The 21100-nt window shown below is 36.5% G+C and overlaps 5 protein-coding genes and 1 long non-coding RNA gene across 8 annotated transcripts; 3 read left to right on the top strand and 3 right to left on the bottom strand.

The window, feature by feature from the left end:
* Positions 1-862: 862 nt before the first annotated feature.
* On the bottom strand, positions 863-3485 carry LOC147284671 (Maf-like protein). Of its 3 annotated transcripts, none has more exons than XM_086244228.1 (9): positions 3445-3485; positions 3277-3348; positions 3119-3193; positions 2825-2908; positions 2313-2382; positions 2142-2233; positions 1789-1830; positions 1619-1699; positions 863-1157 (listed from the first exon to the last, which is right to left on the bottom strand). In XM_086244228.1, exons 1-9 carry the CDS (start codon positions 3454-3456, stop codon positions 1086-1088), a joined length of 600 nt encoding a protein of 199 aa, XP_086100354.1. In that variant the 5' UTR covers positions 3457-3485; the 3' UTR covers positions 863-1085. The 3 variants fall into 3 exon arrangements, with proteins under 3 accessions (XP_086100354.1, XP_086100355.1, XP_086100353.1); XM_086244229.1 differs by having other exon boundaries at positions 863-1153; XM_086244227.1 differs by lacking the exon at positions 863-1157 and having other exon boundaries at positions 1259-1699.
* Positions 3486-3872: 387 nt separating this feature from the next.
* Positions 3873-10611, top strand: LOC147284669 (uncharacterized). The gene is made up of 3 exons (XR_015122511.1): positions 3873-4147; positions 9137-9205; positions 10588-10611. It is a non-coding gene; the product is annotated as an uncharacterized LOC147284669 (long non-coding RNA).
* Positions 4253-6915, bottom strand: LOC147284670 (protein RADIALIS-like 3). Its single transcript, XM_086243106.1, has 2 exons — positions 5513-6915; positions 4253-4858 (listed from the first exon to the last, which is right to left on the bottom strand). Exons 1-2 carry the CDS (start codon positions 5782-5784, stop codon positions 4837-4839), a joined length of 294 nt encoding a protein of 97 aa, XP_086099232.1. The 5' UTR covers positions 5785-6915; the 3' UTR covers positions 4253-4836.
* On the top strand, positions 10582-15417 carry LOC147284668 (FAD/NAD(P)-binding oxidoreductase family protein). Its single transcript, XM_086243103.1, has 16 exons — positions 10582-10901; positions 11004-11165; positions 11237-11422; positions 11563-11620; positions 12030-12080; positions 12326-12408; positions 12625-12712; positions 12836-12877; positions 12963-13037; positions 13188-13256; positions 13347-13462; positions 13544-13656; positions 13763-13842; positions 14178-14298; positions 14686-14752; positions 14892-15417. Exons 1-16 carry the CDS (start codon positions 10636-10638, stop codon positions 15025-15027), a joined length of 1713 nt encoding a protein of 570 aa, XP_086099229.1. The 5' UTR covers positions 10582-10635; the 3' UTR covers positions 15028-15417.
* A 168-nt stretch (positions 15418-15585) lies between these two features.
* Positions 15586-17671, bottom strand: LOC147284667 (Clathrin adaptor complex small chain family protein). The gene is made up of 7 exons (XM_086243105.1): positions 17539-17671; positions 17407-17449; positions 17240-17301; positions 16995-17091; positions 16425-16495; positions 15985-16076; positions 15586-15900 (listed from the first exon to the last, which is right to left on the bottom strand). The coding sequence occupies exons 1-7, from the start codon at positions 17605-17607 to the stop codon at positions 15834-15836; spliced, it is 501 nt and encodes a 166-aa protein (XP_086099231.1). The 5' UTR covers positions 17608-17671; the 3' UTR covers positions 15586-15833.
* A 2545-nt stretch (positions 17672-20216) lies between these two features.
* LOC147284666 (uncharacterized) lies at positions 20217-21061 on the top strand. Its single transcript, XM_086245720.1, has one exon. It carries the CDS (start codon positions 20264-20266, stop codon positions 21059-21061), a length of 798 nt encoding a protein of 265 aa, XP_086101846.1. The 5' UTR covers positions 20217-20263.
* Positions 21062-21100: the final 39 nt, after the last annotated feature.

Raw genomic sequence — 21100 nt, 5'->3', positions numbered from 1 at the left:
AAATCGAAGAAGAAAATCAATATTTAAGACCTGGATATTACACAAAGAGTCAACAACATGCTTATAATAAATAAACTATAACAGTAGATGTCCAGATGAATATACAAAATTCTTATAAATATATTTTGAGGGTATATAATCACTCAAAGAATGTGTCATACTATTCATACTAATCATATGATGATTTAATATATGTATAATGTACAATTTCATACTACTTTTTTTTTTTAAATAATGAAAAATACCTATTAATTTTGGACACTATTGAGAATTATGTGAAAAGTATTTTGAGATATTGGTGAAAACTAAATAGTTATATTTCAGTCTCCCAAACATAAAATTATGTCCCCATCCTTAGCAAAGCCCTATGGCTCGTTAATTAATCTATTATCTTGTCAAATGTAACGCTTCAAGGATCACAAGATTTATTGGTATAATTGTACTACTTATAGCAGAAAAAAGAAATTATTATTAGTTGTATTTAAGCCAATGAATCTAATGACGTGAAATTGTATTATAGAAAATGAACAGCTTGAGAGCTATAAGTAGATAAGAAATTCTGTCAAATTGTTCCATCTTGTTGTGAATTAAGCTTATGTTACAGTGCTTAATTTTCTATTATACATAATACTATCTCAAATAAGGTATCCTTTTGATTAAATGTTTAAAATATAAAAGAAATTGAAAAAAATTGTAATCTTTTTCATTTATTGTAATGTGTTTTGGTTGATTGATGAATAAAAGCTGAAATTTCATAACTTAATAGTTAATGTTATATGAGACACTTCACCCACTGTAACCATGATAACTAAGAAAACTATGACCCTTGATTTGTCTTTTCTATAACTTTGCTCAATTTCAAATCATTATAGATCTAAGATTTCAACATCAGAGAGTCGACTTATACATAAGCAATCATCATTATCAAAATGTTTAATTTTGATGGTGTAAAAACCATAAAACAACTTCTGTTGAAATCAACAATAATGGGGTTCAAACCCACAATTCTGAAAATGAAGAGCTATATGAAATTGTAAATTCATCTGCAGCTATCAATAAAAACCTGGTCGCCACTACAGCAGTTGTTAGAGTGCTGCCTGAATGAGTTTTTCTGTGAGTTCTTTAGGCAGCCCCATCACTGTGTCAGTAGTCCCTACCTGCCACAAGCCAAATGATGCACATTGCAAAGAGAATATTGACAAGGCAGATGTATAACACTAGCAACCAGTCCGGATAAAGACACACGAATCATGCAAGTTGTGCGCTATAATTAGCTACGTAACTTGAAAATCACTTCACCCTTTGATGGACGAGATCAAAGGCCATATGATTGAGATAAACTGTCATGATAAATAATATGATCATATATGCATGCTGCATGCACGATGGAAAAATATAGTGTGGCTAAAGAGAAACTTTGTTTGGTTGCTGACTCATTTGGAAGATGAAAGAAAATCTAGAACCCATTAATGAAGCATAAGGAACAAGGGTGAAAAAAGAAGATAAGGACCACTAGCCTGCATTCATGAGTCATTTAGACATTCATCAAGTATATAGCACCAGTAGACTCGTAATTGTATCTCAGCCTGCATTGACATGAGAAAGAGAGAGAGCTAACCACTGCTTCTATAAAGGGCATTATCAGTGGATGTTCCAGCATCAACCCCCCAGCCACATTGAGTGTAGATCCCTCCTCTATCTGTCCCAACATCAGACTCATAAACAATATTCAAAAAAGAAAATAGCTCAGAACTAAGTACCTAAAGTGATTATGGGTCAAAAATTTACCAGGCTATCAATAACCTCCTCTGGTATGACATGAAAATAAACCTGTATAAACATCATCATCAAACAGATATTATCCTTCCCAAACTAACCATAAAGGATTTCCCTATCCACTCCAGAGAAACAGGAGTACATCCTCAAGTTTTAGAATATAGTTTTAAAAGAACTTAATCACACAAATATATTAAAATTGTAAACATTGTTGATTAAAAACTTGAACAAAAAGAAGTTAGAAAAGAAGGTTATTTCTGACATGTAATTAGCATGTATTATAATAGGTAATTGAAACTAGTTGGTTGTTGTTCTTTATGAAAAGACAGCTAAAAAATGAGCTTAAGCAGTGAAACAATAATTACCTCCGCTCTGTCCCACGCCCCTTTTCTTTTTCCTGTTTTAAGGTTGGTCACAAGTACAGATCCTATAACTGCTGCTTGACCACCAGAATAGCCTGCAAACCATGAAGACTTAATCACTACATTCAGCTGACTCTAACAAAGGGAAAAGGTGACAGTTTCCATTAAGCAAACCTTTGATAAAATTCCATGCTTCTTCCTTGCTTAATGGTTTTTCCCTTATTATCCCTTCATACACCACCACCTCAAAATCAATAAGATGCAGTAGTGAGAAATAATCTTATTTACAAAGTGCCTGCCCATCAAGAGACAGTCACCTTTTGGATCATAGGTCACATTTAAAACATAGATGCAAAGTCTCTCTTTAGGTTGTTAAAAGAGGAATAAGATTAATTAATGACCAGAATTATGGCTATATTGGTCCTCTATCAATTGGCCATATTGTACTGATTTTAATTATAACTACAGACCACAGTAATAGGTATTTGTATTTCAATTACTGATTTTCAGAATGGAGGCCCAGCTATACCAAAGTATATCATTCAGTCATAATATGCAAAATTTTAGTATAATAAAGTTTGTTTAACCAGTCCACTTTTGAGACATGAGGAACTAATCTACGTTTAAATCAGTGAGGTTTCAAACAACAAGAAGTTGAAAAATGTATAAATATACATAACGCATACTGTGTCTGCAGTAATCAACAGTTTTGCATGAGCATCACCCAGTTGACTTGTTGTACTTTGGAGCCTTGAAATGATGGCATCTGCCTAACAAAAAAGCGAGGCAAGCCACTTGAATGAAAGTCATTAGCATGAGTACTCAAAGTCATGCAAACTGAAAAGTAACATCTTTTATCACAACCACAGAAAACACATTGCAATTCTTGTAACAAAAATTCAACCCACTACTTATTCAACCAACAAAGTAAAAACAAAAAAGCAAAGTTCTTTGACTGCTATATAACAAAAAAAACGTACTTTTGCCTCAGCTAGCACCATTACCAATTCTTCAGGCTTATCCATCCTAATACTCTTCTCGTCTATGTCTGCAGTCTAAACCCATAAACCCAATCAATAATTCAAAGCTACCCATTAAACAAGAATTCAAATTGTTGCTTCTACTTGATACAATGTACCATGATTGTGAACTCGTATCCCATCTCCGCAAGTATTTGCCGGCGTGCCATTGACGCCGAACCCAAGATTATCTGTCACAAAAGATAAGAAATTACTGCGAGATTTATTACTTTATAAATTGGTGGGCAATGCGGCTTATTATGCAGAGTTTCGCGATGAAGAAGAACCTGAAACGACATCTTTTGCTCTGCATTCACGTCCTGCTTTATCGGAGTATTGGACTGCGAGTCTGTGACTGTGAGTAAGTATACACTTTCCGTTTTGGGCCAACGGTTCAACCCGGCCCAGTTAAAATCGGATTTTCGCCGAATATTCCAACCAATGCGGGAAACGACGCCGCTGTTTTACAAATACCTTACGACGTCGTTTATCAGTTATTAACATGGCTGTCTCTACGACTCTACCTCCTTTCCCAAGTCCATATTTTCCGTTCTGGGCCTAATGGATCAACTTACTTGGCCCAGTTGAAATCGCATTTTCGCGGATAATAACCAACCGACGCGCGAAACGACACCTTAAAAATACCACTAAGACAGACGACGACGTTTTGAAGTTATTAAAATGGCCGCCTTTACCTCCTTCCCAAAGTCATATCAGTTTTTACCTCCTTGTCTAGCTTTCTTTCATCTCCTGCTCAGCTGCTCAGTGCCACCAAATACCAAAGCGACGGCGTTTTGTGTTACACAGTAAAATTTACGAATCATGGATTCTCCAACATCATCTGAACCAGCGCGGGTTGTGAGTTCTTGTAGGAGGCATAAGAATTTTGGGAGTGGCAGCTTTGTGTCGAATTTAAGGGATCACATTCATGAATTTGTTCATGCTTCAATGGATGAACACAGAACTTGCTTGAAAGACACGGTGCGGAAGGTAAGGTTCTTCTACCAACTCACTTTTGCTTACACTAATAAAAGGAGTGATTTTTGTGTTGTTGGGAATGGTGGTAAATGTGATTTTGGTTTTGGTCCAAAACAGATGTTTGAAAAGGCAAAACTTTAGAGAGAGAAGAGTGGTGTTGACCCAAATGGAGGAGAAACTTCGCTGCCTCTACAAACCACGACAGATTAGGAACATTTTGCATGCATTTTTGTTTTCTGGGTTGCTAGAAGTACTTTGTTTTTATGCACTGGAAGACCCTTTTTTAAGTTTTTATCTAGCACCTGTTGGTTCATGGGGTTTGGCACATGTGTTTGATGAATGACTAGAAAGAAAATGCTAGCGTAAATGATACTAGAGTGTTCCAAATATTTTTTGTGAATTTTTTTGATCTTATAATTTTAGCCTCAGTTTTTCTTAGTTTCAAATTTATTATACATTTAGTTTAAGAACCTGTTAGACAATTAGAGTAATATGTTACTGAAATATTGAATGGATCCATCCTGAGAAATAAATAATTGCATATGCGATGATTCTTCCTTGGCACATGTGCAAGCCAGAAGAAAAGTATATTACATTAAGAAGTTTAAGGAAAAGCAAAAAAAGAAGGGGGTGGGGAGGGAAGGGAGATATGGGTTAATAAGGAAATTGGTGCTGTGTCTACTGCTGGAGAGAATCTTTCTTTAGAGCTTTAGAATCTTCAACCTGTAGAAGATAAATCAAAGTTAGAACACATCATACAGGCAGGTTGTAGTGTCTTGTGAATTAAGTGCTTTCTGCTCGTGCAGATCATCATCAATCAACAGATTTTCTGCCAGTATAGGAACAAAAGAAATGTGCAAGGAGTTAGCATGTTTTTTGAACCATCCGCTATGCTATTAACTGTAAGGATTAATATCAGATACTTCTCACTGTCATGTGATCGTACCCTCATCAGATTTGAAATGTAGATAAAGGGATGGGCATCGAAACATGTTATTCAAAATCATAGATAAGAAATTAATGAATCAATGTTGAAAGTGCAACCCCACATATGAAGAGTCAAGCCATGCAAAATTAAGAATGAGACGTTTTAGTGTATCAAATTGTACTTGAGGGTTAATGACAGAGAATATAAGATGGACTTCCATTCTCTGACAGGTACAATGAAGATGCATAGAATCATTATATTTTTAGTTTTTGAGTATGGATTTAGAATAGAAGTGAGTTTCTCTTGTTGCAGTTGGTGATATCATAGAACAGTTTATATATCTTGAGGACCAGAGACACCTCAAGGTCTGAATATTATCAATCAAGGATTTAGAACCTGTTCATCTAGTCTTCGTCTTATCAAGTGAAAGGGAGAAAAAAATGTATTACCTGGTTTCTTCATTGCTAATGTTGCTTCCTCCGAGTTTCCTATACTTAGGAAGGGGAACTTTGCCGGACTCAATGCGGTTGATGTCCTCTAGAAGGATCTCATACTGCCTCTTCACTTCCTCTTCAGTGGTCCCTCCAACAATCTTCGCTATCTTGTGCCATCGATCAGGGGTTTCTCCATCATGTATTGCCAGAGCATTTTCGAACAATTTATTTTGCTTGGCTGTCCAAGTCAAATTCCAGTGCGGGGAAGAAAGCTTGTTAGGTGCCATTTTTCTGAGATATTAGAGCAAGATTAGTATGGTAAAAGTGAAGGGAACAAAGTTCCTTTGGTATATTTAAAAGAGAATGAATGTAGGTGATGAAAGGAATTGACGAAATTGAAAGGAAAAGCCTAAGGTAGAGAAGCCAAATGGTGTAGAAAGTCTGAAATATGAATGAAGTTGGTATACTTAAAGTCAAGGGACTAACATAGAAGAGACCAAAAGATCACTATTCATGCAAATGGGGTGATGCAAGTTGACAAAAAAAATTTCTGAACTGCATATTATAAATAATTATGTACTTAGTATAAGAAGCAGAAACTAGAAAGAGAGAGGGAGAGAGAGATCTGTGATTCCAAGGACAGTCAATTGCCTCCTTTCCAAGTTTTTTGTGATTGGTAGTATGATGATCTTATATATTTTATAAGCATGTGGGGTTTCATAAATGGAGGAGAGAATCATTAAACATTTTTGAAAGAAATGAACCCACTAGCCTGCTGAAAAAAATTATAATATCATTCATGTAAAATGTTTTTTCTTTAAAATGATGTCATTGCAAATCGGTGTTGGTTAGGAGAATCTGGATTGCTTGCTTAGTTGATTTCACCAATCTTGCTTCCCAGAAAATGATTGTAGAACTGTAATTCCAGGTTTATATAAGCATGTGGGACAAAATGTCTTCCAAACGGCTTCTTTCTTGATATTTCTTGATAGAAAAGAAACAATGAGGTGTCCTGAAACAACAGTGCCCAAGAAACTCAAAAGAATATATGGTTGATAACTTATCGTACATGTATATATGTGTCTGCATCACATTTCCATTTGTTAGTTTATTTAACCCTTCCCAAATTATATCATTAAAATAATTATTCTTCCTGGTTTTCTGGTAGTGCTAGGACCACATTGTAGTTACTTGCAAGAATTTTCCTACCAGAAACTATTCTTTTTCTGGCTACTATGTAAAATATCCTACCAGAAACTAAGTATTTTAGTCTCACTCTCTAGGAAGAGAATAATTTTGGTCACCACCTTTAATCATAAAGTAGCATTACCACCTCATTCAATGCATGTCACATGTTATACGCGCACACACACAGATATATATGTATATATATATATACATACATACATACATACATAGGTTCCTTTAACACTAAATGTAGAATACCTCGTGGGGCCCACTCCCATATATTCCTCATATATATATGTGTGTGTGTGTGTATATATGATATTTGTCATGGTTAGCTATGATTAACTATTTTATAATACCTGACACAAAGAAGTGATGCTACACTATAGTTAAAGGTGGTGATTAAATTGTTCTCCTCTAGGAATGAGAATTTGGTAAGGGCTGATTTCTTGTGTGGTACTGGTCATTCATTTCTTGCGTGGCCTAATTTTGTATTAGTCATTTATCTGTACCAAATATCAGAATGCGTATAACATGCTTATGACCTTAAGGGAAAATGATAGCTTATGAAGTAGTGGTAGGATTGGCATAGGGTTCCATTCTTGCTGTTCAAAAATTTGTGAATTTACTCTTCCAACACAGGTTTAGCTGTGTAGATTGTTTTATAAAAGAAAAGGGCGTGCTATTAAATTTCGTTTGTCTAGCTGCTTGCTGCATTGGCCATTGTATAATATAGTATTCATCAACGGGGACGAAATCTTTGAGGCCATGTGAAGTTTCTCATATTTGCTCTTGACTTTTCTTGTCCACCTTCCAAATCGGCGGATTTGGAAATAAAAGTGAATTTAAGGTGTCCTTTTGATGCTTGTTTATCCTCTTTTGGAGACAATCGATTATTTTAGATATAAAATGACCATGTTAGGAGGGTTAAAGCTATATGATAGGGTCTCCCTTCATGCTTATCTTGAGCTCTTCCCCCACGAAAGCATCTTTTGACGTGATCTCTAGACTATTCACCCTAAACATGTGATACATACCACCTCATTTTTCTTGTGCTTAGTCCATTAAGAAATAAAACAAAGAAAAAAGTACATACAAGAACAAGTACTTTCCTAGCCTTGGACTAATATAATCAATCTCTTTCCCCCAGAAAAAAAAAAAAAAAAAAAAAAAAAAAAAAAACTGAAGCTCTCTCCTCATTGGAATTTCCAACTGTTTCAAAAAATCAAAAAGAAAAGACAAGATTTTCGAAAGCTATGGAAGCATTTGCCTGCCAATGTCAACCCTGGGCCAGCGATGTATCTAATCTTGTGGCCCATTCTATTGCTAATTATGCCCTTACTTGACAGCCCAGTAAATCTGGGTTGAGGAAGGCCCGTGTGCTTCAGTTGATTGATTCATGAAGCATGCTGAGTCAATGATGTTGTAAAAAGCAAACTCCATCTAAAAATTGATAAAAGTTTGTTTATTATTAAAAAAAAGAAAAAAAAAAGAAGAAGCATACGTAGTAAAACAAAAATTCCCCTTATATTATGATCGGTTTGTACTTATGATTTTTCGTGATATTTTGCCTCTAGACTATGCACCGCCCAATACTATACTTACATTCAGTTAAAAAAGTTATTAATTTCTACATAGCCCTTTGTTTTTTAAGACATTTTTGTGTATGACGAGAATAGAAGTACACTGACAAAGATGAAAAGCCCTCAACGTGGTGCCGCATAGGTGTTAGTGTGTTACGTATGCAAAATTAAAAGAATTTGTAATTTTTTCAACAAAATAAGGTAAAGTTTTGAAAAGTGCATAATTTGAGGAGTTAAGTTAAAGTGTTAAAGAAAAAAAAAATCATAAGAAAATAAAGTGCAAAACCGGTCTAGTTGTTTTGGTAATTAGCCCAATATATATCAGCTGGACTGCTGGAGGTCAAAATGCAAGAGAAACGTTGTGTGACTCCCACTGTACGACATGGAGGTCAACATTAATTCTTACATTGATATTAATCATCATTACCGTTTAGTTTCTTAGTTAATTGCTTGTTAATTAGCATGTGTACGTCTTTGGTTGGAAAAATGGAATTGGCGAGACTTGGATTGAAGGTATTGAAGCCAAATGTTAGTGGCATAAATGTTAAACTAAAGTGCATCTGGTTCTTCTTGGTTAACCTTTTCGTATCTGTTTCGTATGTAATAAGCTAGTTCATTTTACGCTCTCATCTCACAACTGATGATTGGAGACCACGGCATAGAGAATGTGGTTCGTTCAGTTGCTGAATTGCCTAGATTTCCTCAACCAAGTAGATACTTCATTCAAATTTTGATAAAATATTTGTAATCTAGCTATAAAATTTATTGAAAACCTGATATGTCAAATTCACATAAACTTTTCAACCTGCTCTCTAATGGATTTTTTAATTCCTTTTCAAGTTAAACATTATGCTTTTTTCTCGCACAGGAGTTGGTGCCCCGAGCTTTTCTTCCCGATTACTTCGTTGACGCTGTAAAGAACTCCGACTACAGCTCCGTAAGATCCCTTAGTTGATAACTTTCAGTATTTGATACATCGATTAGCATTGAACATTTGAACATATGTTTCTTTTAGTTTTAAACTTTCAGTAATTGTTGTTTACAATTATTATCAAATATTAACAACATAATATGTAGCTTGCTAGCCAGTCTAGTACCCTCTTCTGTAAATTTAAATTTATATAGTATTTCATCTAATACAGACATCGTATAATATACAATTTACAAACAAATCCAACAGTAAAAAGATTTATATCCTAGTAGTAGAAAATTGAACCTGTCAAATTTAAAGGTGTAGAAAATTTATGTCATATAGTCACTATATAGCATATCCATGTTGTGTTGTAAGTTGTAACTCTTAAATGTTGATAAATTGACATTTTCACTGTTAATAATATAAATTTTCCACCATTACATATGATAATATATAAAGCCCGCAATTAAAAGGAACATATTAAAAAAACTAGGACAGGGTCCCACCGCAAGCAATCGCTGTATATGATAATATATATGGTTCCGTCATCCGTGTTGTATAATGTCACACTGATTCATTCTGAACTCTTCTACCTGATAATCAGTAGGGGTGGGCACGGGATGGAGGGGGATGGGACTTACCTCATCCCGTTCCCATCTCATGATTTGAGTTCGGGATCGGTACGGGATGGGATGGAGGTTTGGGATTATGGTACCATCTCGTCCCGTACCAAAGTGATTCGGTACGGGTTCGGTACCATCCCGATCCCAAACAAAAAAATAATAAAAAATTAATTATTCAATTTTTATTCAAGATTCATCTTCAAATAATAACCTATAAACAATAAACATAACCTATTTTTATTCAACTATACAAACAAAACAAGAATTCAAGTAATAAACTGTTTTTATTCAAAATTGAAAATTCATCTTCAAGACTTCAACAATTCAACCAATTATTCAACAATTCAAAAAAAACAACAATACAACATAAACTTCAACAATTCAAATATTCAAAGTTTCAAAGTTCAAACATAAACTCATAAATCAGTAAATCACAATTAAGCCTCATGGCTTATTTACTAAATCCAAACTAAAAAACATAATTAAGTCTTATGACTTATTACATCCCAAACTAAAAGTTAAAAAATAAAATGGGTTTAGTGATATTTGCCTATTTGGGCCCATTAAATTATTAAATAATTAAATTTTTAATTGTTCGGTACGGGACGGGATCATCCTGGTATTGAACCTTCAGGACCGATCCCATCCCGTTTAAGATCGGTACGGGACGGGATCGGTACGGGATTGAAAAAAAAAAAACGGGATGGGACCAAATGATACGGAATGACACGGAATGGGATGGTTTCGGTATTTTCGGTCCTAATGCCCACCCCTAATAATCAGACTCATCCAGCAAGCAGTAGCTAGTAAGCAGTAAAAGCCGGTAGACAAATGTGGCGAAGGAGCTTTAGCAGCAGCAGCAGCAGCAGCGCTGCCGCAAGCGCGTTGAAGGACAACAAATGGGACGCGCTGGTCATCGGTGGCGGCCACAACGGCCTCACAGCGGCCGCGTACCTCGCACGCGCTGGCCTCTCCGTCGCGGTTCTCGAGCGGCGCCACGTCATCGGCGGCGCAGCCGTGACTGAAGAGCTCGTTCCAGGCTTCAAGTTCTCTCGGTGTAGCTACCTTCAGAGCCTCCTCCGCCCCTCCGTGATCAAGTAAGTAGCGAACACACCCGTTCTTCGTTTATTAATGCATTATTGCTTGAATTGCTTGCTCAACCAAACAATGCCTTGTCTTATGCCTCTGACGAATAACAGGGAATTGGAGCTGGCGCGGCATGGAATGAAGTTGCTCAAGAGGAATCCTTCCTCCTTCACGCCTTGTTTGGATGGACGGTATCTCCTTTTGGGGCCAAACAAGGACCTTAACCATTCCGAGATTTCCAAGTTCTCCAAACAAGACGCCGATGCTTATCCAAGGTTATACTTATCCTATTCCAGTATTATTCCACCCTCTCTGTTTTGCAATAATTCATCTAGTTAATTTACAGATATGAGAATCAGCTAGAGAAGTTTTGTGAATTTATGGATCCCTTGTTGGATTCAGCTCCTCCAGAGTCTTTGCAATCCACCTCATCTTTTAGTTATAGTGACCGCTTGAAGAATAAGATGCACAACTCAATGTTTTGGGGACGATGTCTCAGACAGGCTGCAACCTTGGGCCAAAAGGATATGGTGTAAGAATTCATTTTCCTAATCATCTGGGTTTGGGTTTTCCTCTAGCTACAAACAACATGCTACTATGGCTATGATAGAGTCATTTTTTTCAGTAAAGATTTCTGTTTTATGATGTGTATGTAATTATCGGTTTCGACAGGGACTTTATGGACCTTTTATTATCCCCGGCTTCAAAGGTTTTGAATAACTGGTTTGAGGTTGTTGTATATAATTCCTTCTTTTATTTTTATTGTATGGTTTCTTTTAAGTCATTGGATAGCTCATGTAGTCATGTTCATCTTTTAGCCTGAATGTCTTAGTTGCCTTTGTATTTTGTTGGAAACTCTTCAACTTCTGTAAGATGTGAGTTAACATAAGTCCTTAAATCAGTACAATTTTCAATGCTTAAGTGATTCTTATCTGATTGTGCCATTTATGTTCTTAATGTTCTATATTTGGGGCCATCATCTCTCTATCTAGGACTGCGGAGGAAATGATTTTAATGTTAAAATGAGATTTTTTTTTTGTTTCTACATAATCATTATCCATGATGATTAGTTCAAACCTTGTGAAGTTTTATGCATAATAGTTTATTGGTTTCTCTCTAATTGACTTTTCTTTTCACAGTCAGATGTTCTTAAGGCAACCCTTGCAACGGATGCTGTAATAGGAACTACGGTAAGAGTTTCTCTAAATAATTCTAGATAACATACATACTATACTCTCTTTTTTTTTTCATAAATGACACACTGCACCTAAGAAGTGCTGTGCATCTGGGACTTATGACTTTTCTCTGGCAAACTGTCATACTGTGGGAAGTTGCTTCATGTCAGCATTCATAATAAATTTATTATACAGGATACATTTCCTGCTGTATTATACTTATTGTTTAATCATTTTAACTCCTCTATTTTGATATGTAGGGAACTGTCCATACACCTGGGAGTGGATATGTTCTGTTACATCATGTGATGGGAGAAACTGATGGTGAGCGTGGAATTTGGTCGTAAGTTCTCTATTGCTTGCTTGACATATCCCTGCCCACAACTTTTCAAAATTAATTTCACATTATACTTTGGTAGAAATTCTTGGATAGCAGCATTGTTCTTTTCCTGTCAACATTCATATCATAACTACCTTTAGCTCGAATTTTCATTTTAAACAATTTTGATTTATCCAAACTTAAGCTCTCTTAGTACTGGGATACCAATTTTCCTTGTAGGTATGTTGAAGGTGGGATGGGTTCAGTATCCTTGGCTATTGGTAATGCCGCTAGGGAAGCTGGGGCTCATATTGTAACATGTGCAGAGGTACTTATCTCTAGAAAAGAGCTAGGATCAGTTCATGCTTCAGTTCTCGAACTTTTTGTTTCATTGATTTCTTTTATATTGTTCAGCTGTGTTTACCTATAGCTTTACAATTTTGTTGTTTAGGTTCAGCAAGTGTTGATTAATGACTCTGGCACAGTGAATGGGGTTCGTTTCTTCTTCGTTTCCCAAATGAGGCAGCTCTGAAGCTTAAATCAAACTGATTGGACACTGTGGACATGTCTTATTGTAGGTTTTGCTGGCTGATGGTTCACAGGTGCACTCTTCAATTGTTTTATCAAATGCAACCCCTTATAGAACATTCAAGGTAAAATGTTGGCCCTGCTCATGTAATTCCCATTTACTGAGACAACTCATGTTGCATGAAATAAATGGGAAATAACATTTATGTGAAACCTTTAATCTTGCTATTATAAATGGTTTTAATGTAGATTTTAGGTTTCCATTTCTGACACAGGAGTTGGTGCCTGATAATGTTCTTCCTGATGATTTCACCCGTGCAATTAAGTACTCTGATTACAGCTCTGTAAGGTTCCTCCTATTACATCTTTTATTGTTTACATGATCTTCTTAATTTTTCAACAATAATAATCTTTCATTAAATTTAACCAAATAGGCAACTACAAAAATAAATCTAGCGGTTGATAAATTGCCCCAGTTCAACTGTTGCAAGTTAGGTCATCCTAATGCAGGTCCTCAGCATGTGGGCACCATTCATATTGGTTCTGAGAGGTATGTTCTTATCTCACCATTGTCATTTACTTGGTTCTACATGCTTTGCTTTCTCATATCTTTTCTGTCACTCTTCTAAAGTATGGAGGAGATTGACTCGGCCTGTCAAGATGCTGTCAATGGATTACCATCACACAGACCAGTTATAGAGATGACAATTCCTTCTGTACTGGACAAGACCATATCTCCACCTGGTACTTAAAACTACTTTGCCTTAAAAATGCCAATGCATCATATATTACATTCCTCTTGGCAATCATTTTTAGTTCTCTCATATCGGCATAATTCAACTCCTTGTAGGTAAGCATGTGATCAACTTGTTTATTCAATACACACCATATAGTCCGACAGATGGCCACTGGGGAGATCCTGTCTATAGAGTGAGCTTTTTATTTTCCTGTGTTTTTCCCATTTTCTATATGAGGCATCAAATCTGTTTGCGGAAAAAAAAAAAAAAAAAAAAAAAAAGAGTAAAACGGCAAAGGTAGCTGAAAAAAAAAATCACTGAAAAAGAAATGGAATCTGTTAAAATTGAACTCATCTATACTTTCATTCGGGTACTGTGGAAAATATTGTACATCAATGTGTGTTTATTTATCCCACTTAAACAAAATGCCTGCTTCTTTTAGCACTCAAACAAGTTATTTGTTGTCCCACAGCTCCGTTTCTCTGAGCCTTTGACTAATCCTTTGAAAATGGAATGGAATCCTTGCAGGAATCGTTCGCCCAAAAATGTTTTACATTGATTGATGAATATGCCCCTGGGTTGAGTTCATCAATCATTGGTTACGACATGTTGACTCCACCAGACCTTGAGAGGGAAATTGGTTTGACAGGTAATTAAAATCTCTCTAGAAATCTAGGCAGAATGTTCAGGCAATTTAACTTTGCAAAAAATGGTACAAGGATATTGGCAGAAAATATCAGCCATTGAAAGTATCATAATCCATGGAGATGGGAAGATTGTCAAACAAGCTTGATAACTGGTTGATTATTTTTAACAGCAGTGTTATTTGTACTATAGGTTTTGCTGTGCATTACCTGTGGCATAAATATTTAAGTACCACATCAAGTTCTAACTAAAAAATGTAGCTAGTCTTGAACTTGAAGTACACACCAGACATTTTCTTCATTTTATGCTGTTCTCCATGAAATAGCTCATCATCTCAAACAACAAACAAGACTTCATAGAGTTACACTGATTATTAAATTATTCTTGACAGGAGGGAATATCTTCCATGGTGCTATGGGATTGGATTCACTCTTTCTCATGCGACCTGTAAAAGGATGGTAAATCTTACGACATATCTGATTTCGCGAGGGACATAAACTCTGTCCTGTTTTAACTATGCCTTATATTTACTTGTGCCTCTATGGAAGAGAACTACTCAAATTTATGTTTGTTCATGTTATTTTGGGATGCATACAGGTCAAATTATAGAACACCACTGCCCGGACTGTATTTGTGCGGAAGCGGGGCCCACCCGGGGGGTGGTGTCATGGGTGCTCCTGGGCACAATGCTGCACATGTGGTTCTTGAAGATGTGAAGAAGCCATTAAAATGATGTTGCTGCGATGTCAAATTGTCAATCTTATGCCTGAAGGTCCTTAAAATTTATAATGTCTACTGTGGGGCTGAAATTTACGGGCATACCACAGTTCTGTGTTTGTATCATTTATCATCATCCAGCATACAAAGTGATGAGATCGTAGTATAGTTAACTGTTTTTTATCCCTAAGATTCTTTGGATTTCCTGCTATGCATGTCAACAAGTAGGATAGACGTTAGGTGGACTCACTATTTTCTAGTTTTTCTTAGACCTAATCCTTTACTCGCTCTTTCCCAATACCACTTTTTTATCTTTATTCAACTTTCCAAAATCACTTGTGCTAAAGCTCTTGTATTACTATTTGCTAGTTTGACACTCAAAGTCGTTGTGGGAAAAGCTTGAAATGTCTTATTTTTTTTGGCCACTGAAGCTTGAAATGTCTTAAAGCTCTTTGTTTGATGACTTTAGACAAGGATGGGGACTAGGAAGGGGTTCATGAGAAGGATAATGTTTGGTCCTTAATGTGTAGACCAACTACTGGACCCTTAAATTTTTTTTTTTTAAAACAAAAGAAAAAGAAAACAGCATCCTCTATGGATGTATTCCCGAAAAATGGGAAAACAATTCATATAACATAACCTCGAGCTGTCAATTTTTTCCTATTTTTTCAGAGACATTGGGCCTACATCAAGCATCCAAACTCGCTCACAAACATGTCAATGATATTGCAAGCGCTCACTGAGATTCCTAATGAGATAATTTGGAGACTTGGTGTGACATCACAAGCCATGCAAAATAACAAATCACTACAAATTGCCATCCTACCGACTCCGCCAGCTCGAAACAGATTTTGGGACTAGTGAGATGGCATTTGAGGCTGTTTCTGACCTGCATCAAAAGTAAACAGCATCTTCCAATAAATCAAATGAAAACAAGCCACAGACATGAGAGAGACAGAGAAAGAGAAATCACTTTGAGATATCTTCAACGACTTTCATAACTTCTGTTGAACTTGTTTCCAGCACTTGACCTCCGAAGATGATCTCATCCAATACGATATGCATCTGAAAAGAAACACCAAAAAAAAAACAGTTGAAGCATAGTTCAATAGAAATCCTAATATGCAATGCAAAAGGTTTCACGAACCCATCAAGTAATATCTAAACATAAGATACACCATGAGCACTTTCTTTCAAAGCAACAATGATTTAATCCAATATCCACCCTTTTCTGCAACATAGTCCAATCACAAAGCAAAACCAAATAATGTTTATTAAGTTCCTGATGAATGTTAACTCTATTTATTCCTTCCTTTTTTTATTTTTATTTATAGAATGTAACATTTCTCAGGTATTAAACACATGCAACACATCACAAGTAAAAATCAGTCACACCCAAGGGGAGTACACAACCTTGCTGTAGTTGAGCACTACGTCAAGCTCACATACATTTTTGAAGCATTTGTCCAGCGTTTCCACGAAAACTGAAGGAATGCGAATCGAAGTAAGAAAATCATGCAATCAAAGCAACACTTCATATAAAGAAGCACAAGCTTTATCATTAAGGATAAGCTAATCACATTTATATTCAGCTTATTTTACATAGAGAAGACACTAGTAACATAATCTTTAGTCCAAATCAGGCAACTTAGTCTTCAGTTCAAATCAGGTATAACTTAGTCTTTGTCCATAACTTCAGCAAAACAAAAGCATGGCTATTAAATTTGTTTTAATATTAGTAAAGTAACTTAATTAAGCTACTAATAACCCTCATTTCCCTTGGCATATTATGCATAACATATGATATTGTGCAAGCAAATTTTCTCCCTAAATTTCACTTATTGCATTTCCAATTCGTAATAAGTCATCTCATTTGAAAACTAAATTACAATCAATCAATTTGTGATTGTCAAAGGTACTGTAACTTCTAAATTTCAAAACTTGCATTCATTGCTGGCTATATAATCTGGTTATGCTGCGTACCTTGTATCAAGTCAAGCATGGCAAGCTCGTTTTCAGAGCTATCAAATACAAAGACGAAGTACAAAGTTGCAAAGTGCTTGTACACAAGTCGAGTATCCTGCACAACAAAGGAAATGATTCGTATAGAGCAGCCAATTCGAGTAATCAGTGCGAATAGAACATGAACCTTTGTTTCAATTCAGATCATACAGAAACGTAATAAACACAAATAAATTGAGAATTTGAGAGAGAATGAATTGAAATACCGGACCGAAAATGGACTCCGCATCCACGAAATTGCTCACATTCTCAGCTCTACTGGATAATACTGTGTGGCAAGAAAATCAAACACGAATCCCTAATTTAGAGTAGAGATATAAACAAACTAAATATGATGATGCTAAGATCCACGTTGCTTATGCAGAAAACAAACCTCCATAGACGCTGCGAATGAGCTCCTGCTGCTTCTCCACAGGCTGACCTCAAAAATTGGAAAGTCAGCCATTTTATTTGTAATCGTAGCATTAATAAAATGCAGAAAAAGAAAAAATGGAAGGAGAAGGACCTGAAATTCGTAGAACTTGGCGAGGCGAGGCTTGCCCTGCGTGTTTATCACCATCACCGCCGGTATCATCTCGTCTCGAAAAAAGAGTAGTTTTCCGGTCAATTCAGAGTACACAGAAGAACAGATCCATACTGTTCTGGTCACTGGTCCCTTGTAAATCAACAGTTTATAGTTTTATACTTTAACCCCCACAGCTTTCTCACCTCGGGGGTCTATTCGTAAATTTCTTAAAAAGGAATATAGATGTCAAACGAGCAGTGCCATGTCTGCCTGGCCTATTTAACTTAGGTCAATTGTTTATTTAATGGGGTGAGTATGTGACATTATATTTTTAATATAAGTTTTTGAGAAATTATTATGTGTAATTGATACACCGTCACCTGATATAATTAATTCAACGTATTATAATATGGGTAGATATTATTAATTCTATACCCTACTGATATAAATATACAGTCCAATAATACCTTACATGTTGGATTGGTTATACCACGTGGCGGATGTATCTACCACACCTAATAATTTTTCTAAGTTTTCAATAGAATAATCTGAACCGTTTATTTTTTAAGTCTCCATTAAAGGATCAGTCTTGAAAAAAATTAGGTAAATCAGAAACCATTTACCTATAAATATTAAATGTTCAATAAAATAAAATAAACCCTTGAAATATTGACCATATAATCTTTATAGGTAAATGATTTTCGATTTACTTAATTTTTTGCAATGATTATCTTTTAATGAAACTCTAAAAAATAAACGATTTAAATCGTTAACATTTTATATGAAATAAACCCCACTAAAAATTTGTGTAAAAAATAGAAAGTCATGAATCCTTCTCCTTATTTAATCATCATGCTCCTTATTTAATCATCATGAAGTGTTCATAATAATTTAGACAACTGTAACATAGGCCCTATATGACTTACGACTTGTAATCTATTCATACTCGTGACGTGCTTCTGTTGTGGCTTCAACGGCCGAATTTATGAGCCCTTTTTTTTATTTATCTTTTCAAGGTTAGAAACTTATTTTATGTTATTTTGTGCTTTTTATAATGAACTAATGAAGTATTGTTGCCTTGTTGGGGTGTTTTTTGTGTGTGCTCCAACACTCACCGTTGGTTCTTTAGTGGGGCTTGGTTCACTCTCAGATAAATGTAATGGATTTCTAGGGTTGGGCTTATAAATAGGCTAGCTTTTGTATGTACTGTATTAGCATGGGCTTATTTATTGCTCCTTCATCGGCCCCTATTATTTATTGCATTTGAATGCGGACCCTTGACCCCCCAAGTGGGCATGGACCTACTTGAACTACATAAACAGTGCAGGTCTAAAGGTGCCCTATAGAGTAGACTAAATCTTCCGTGGGCATGTCCCAATGGGTATCTCTCACATGGGTATCTCTCACATGAAATGAGTCCTACAAACACGTGATCTCACCTCATGTGAGAGATGCCTCGTTAAGGCATGCTCCATGAAAAAAATCTCTCCTAAAGAGTAGCTTAGGTTCCTATACCTGGCATGGCGAGTGTTTATGTTTACGGCATGGCATGGCACGACATAGCTTAAGAAATAATATTTTTATTAAGTGGGTTTGCTCGGGCCTTTTGATCAAATTTTAGACTACATAAGTTGATAAGTATTAAGATGTTTTTCTAGAAAAATTAAATTCTCTAAAAAAGAAAAATTAATGTGAAACTAGTCATTTCAATTCATTTTGTATTCATGTTCATACTCCTGTTGTGCCAAGATTGTTTTATGCATAAACTTGCACGCGACCCATTTCATACTCGAGTTAATTACACTTACACTTTTTGAGGTTTATCATACACTTTGTAGGGTTTCAATATTTACACATACACTCCCTGAGATTTCAAAACTATTGCATATAACCCCCTATAAGAGAAAAAAATAAATAAACAAAAAAGAAAATATTTGTATTGAGGTTGGACCTTACACCTTCAGTAATCTTATTAGGTCATTTTACCTCTTAGCATGTCTTTTTGTATAATTTCTCATCATTTTTCATCTCACTATAGGGGGTTATATGTAATAGTTTTAAAACCTCAAGGGGTGTATGTGTAATTATTGAAACCCCAGGGGGTGTATGTGAAAAGACGATAAACCTCAGGAGGTGTAAGTGTAATTAACTCTTTCGTACTCAAACCGTGCTTGTTTTAAGAGTTAATTACACATACCTCCTCTGAGATTTCAAAACGATTACATATAACTCCCTACAAGAGAAAAAATAAATAAACAAAAAGAAAAATATTTGTATTAAGGTTGAACCTTACACATTGAGTAATCTTATTAGGCCATTTAACCCTTTAACATGTCTTTTTGCATAATTTATCGTCATTTTTCGTCTTACTATAAGGATTATATGCAACAGTTTTGAAACCTTAGGGGGTGTATATGTAATTGTTGAAACTCCAGGAAGTGTATGTGAAAAAATAATAAACCTCAGAGGATGTAAGTGTAATTAACTCTTTGTTTTAATCATGCTGGTGTTAACCCGGTCCGTTGATATATCTAATCTCACTGTACGTACCATGTGGGGGCATAACATGAGATCAAATCATCCATTCAACGTGGACAATATAAATAATCAAAATAGTGCGTGAAACAAGCCCTAGTAAACGAAGCACAAATGGAAAGGAATCAAAGCCAAAGCAAACCACCAAAACCCTTGGCTACTTTTTTTTGGCGGCGATTCAGCATCCAAAATGGAAGCTAAAGAAGACGATGAAGACGACGTAGCAATAAACCCCTTCACGATGCTCCTTTCAGACGACCAAGACGAAGCGAAGACTGCAGAAACCCAACAGCTCCAGCAGCATTGCCTCCGCTCCATCAACTCCACCATCCTCACCAGGCAGCTCCCATCCCAAGGGCTCTCCTTCCAGCTCTGGCCCGCTGCCACCACGCTCCTCACTCTCCTCGACGACCACCGCCGCGACCCCACCACCAGCCCCCTCGGCCCCACCCTCTCCGCCTTCTCCTCCATCCCAACCCGCCCTCTCAGAATCCTCGAACTCGGCTCCGGCACCGGCCTCGTCGGAATTGCCGCCGCCGTCACGCTCGGCGCTAGCGTCACGGTCACCGACCTCCCTCACGTCATCGACAACCTGAAATTCAATGCGGAAGCGAACGCCAACGTTTTGGCCGAGAACGGCGGGGAAGTCCGCGTGGCGGCGCTGAGGTGGGGAGAGACGGAGGACATGGAGGTGATTGGGCGGGAGTTTGATCTTATCGTGGCCTCGGATGTAGTGTATCACGATCACCTCTATGAGCCCCTCTTAAAAACGTTGTCGTTTCTGGTGTTGGATGAGAAAATGGTGTTTGTGATGGCCCACCTCAGGAGGTGGAAAAAGGACTCGGCCTTCTTCAAGAAGGCCAGGAAGCTTTTTGATGTCGATGTTTTGCACGTGGACCGTCCGTGCCACGGTTCAAGGGTTGGAGTTACTGTTTACCGTTTTACTGGGAAACCAAGTAGTAAATTGTCAAGCAAGGGCAATGCCTAAAACAATCGCAATCAATCATAATTTTGGATTTTTGTTTTA

This window comes from Dryas octopetala, chromosome 5, assembly GCF_963921425.1.
Source record: "Dryas octopetala chromosome 5, drDryOcto1.1, whole genome shotgun sequence".
Classification (NCBI taxonomy): domain Eukaryota; kingdom Viridiplantae; phylum Streptophyta; class Magnoliopsida; order Rosales; family Rosaceae; genus Dryas; species Dryas octopetala.
The sequence above is the reverse complement of the archived record's forward strand: the minus strand, read 5'-3'. Positions and strand labels throughout refer to the sequence as shown.

Excerpts from the sequence above, each read along its gene's own strand:
- LOC147284667 (XM_086243105.1), bottom strand. The coding sequence starts at position 17,607 with ATGATACCGGCGGTGATGGTGATAAACACGCAGGGCAAGCCTCGCCTC. Across the intron at positions 17,092-17,239 it reads CGGAGTCCATTTTCGGTCCG|GATACTCGACTTGTGTACAA; the intron begins GTATTTCAATTC and ends TTTGTTGTGCAG. Across the intron at positions 15,901-15,984 it reads GTCGTTGAAGATATCTCAAA|GTCAGAAACAGCCTCAAATG; the intron begins GTGATTTCTCTT and ends CTTTTGATGCAG.
- LOC147284668 (XM_086243103.1), top strand. The coding sequence starts at position 10,636 with ATGTGGCGAAGGAGCTTTAGCAGCAGCAGCAGCAGCAGCGCTGCCGCA. Across the intron at positions 13,038-13,187 it reads CCCCTTATAGAACATTCAAG|GAGTTGGTGCCTGATAATGT; the intron begins GTAAAATGTTGG and ends TTTCTGACACAG. Across the intron at positions 13,257-13,346 it reads AGTACTCTGATTACAGCTCT|GCAACTACAAAAATAAATCT; the intron begins GTAAGGTTCCTC and ends TTAACCAAATAG.
- LOC147284671 (XM_086244227.1), bottom strand. Across the intron at positions 2,383-2,824 it reads TGTTGATTACTGCAGACACA|GTGGTGGTGTATGAAGGGAT; the intron begins GTATGCGTTATG and ends ATTGATTTTGAG. Across the intron at positions 1,700-1,788 it reads AGGAGGTTATTGATAGCCTG|ATAGAGGAGGGATCTACACT; the intron begins GTAAATTTTTGA and ends ATGTTGGGACAG.
- LOC147284670 (XM_086243106.1), bottom strand. The coding sequence starts at position 5,784 with ATGGCACCTAACAAGCTTTCTTCCCCGCACTGGAATTTGACTTGGACA. Across the intron at positions 4,859-5,512 it reads ATTAGCAATGAAGAAACCAG|GTTGAAGATTCTAAAGCTCT; the intron begins GTAATACATTTT and ends TATCTTCTACAG.
- LOC147284666 (XM_086245720.1), top strand. The coding sequence starts at position 20,264 with ATGGAAGCTAAAGAAGACGATGAAGACGACGTAGCAATAAACCCCTTC.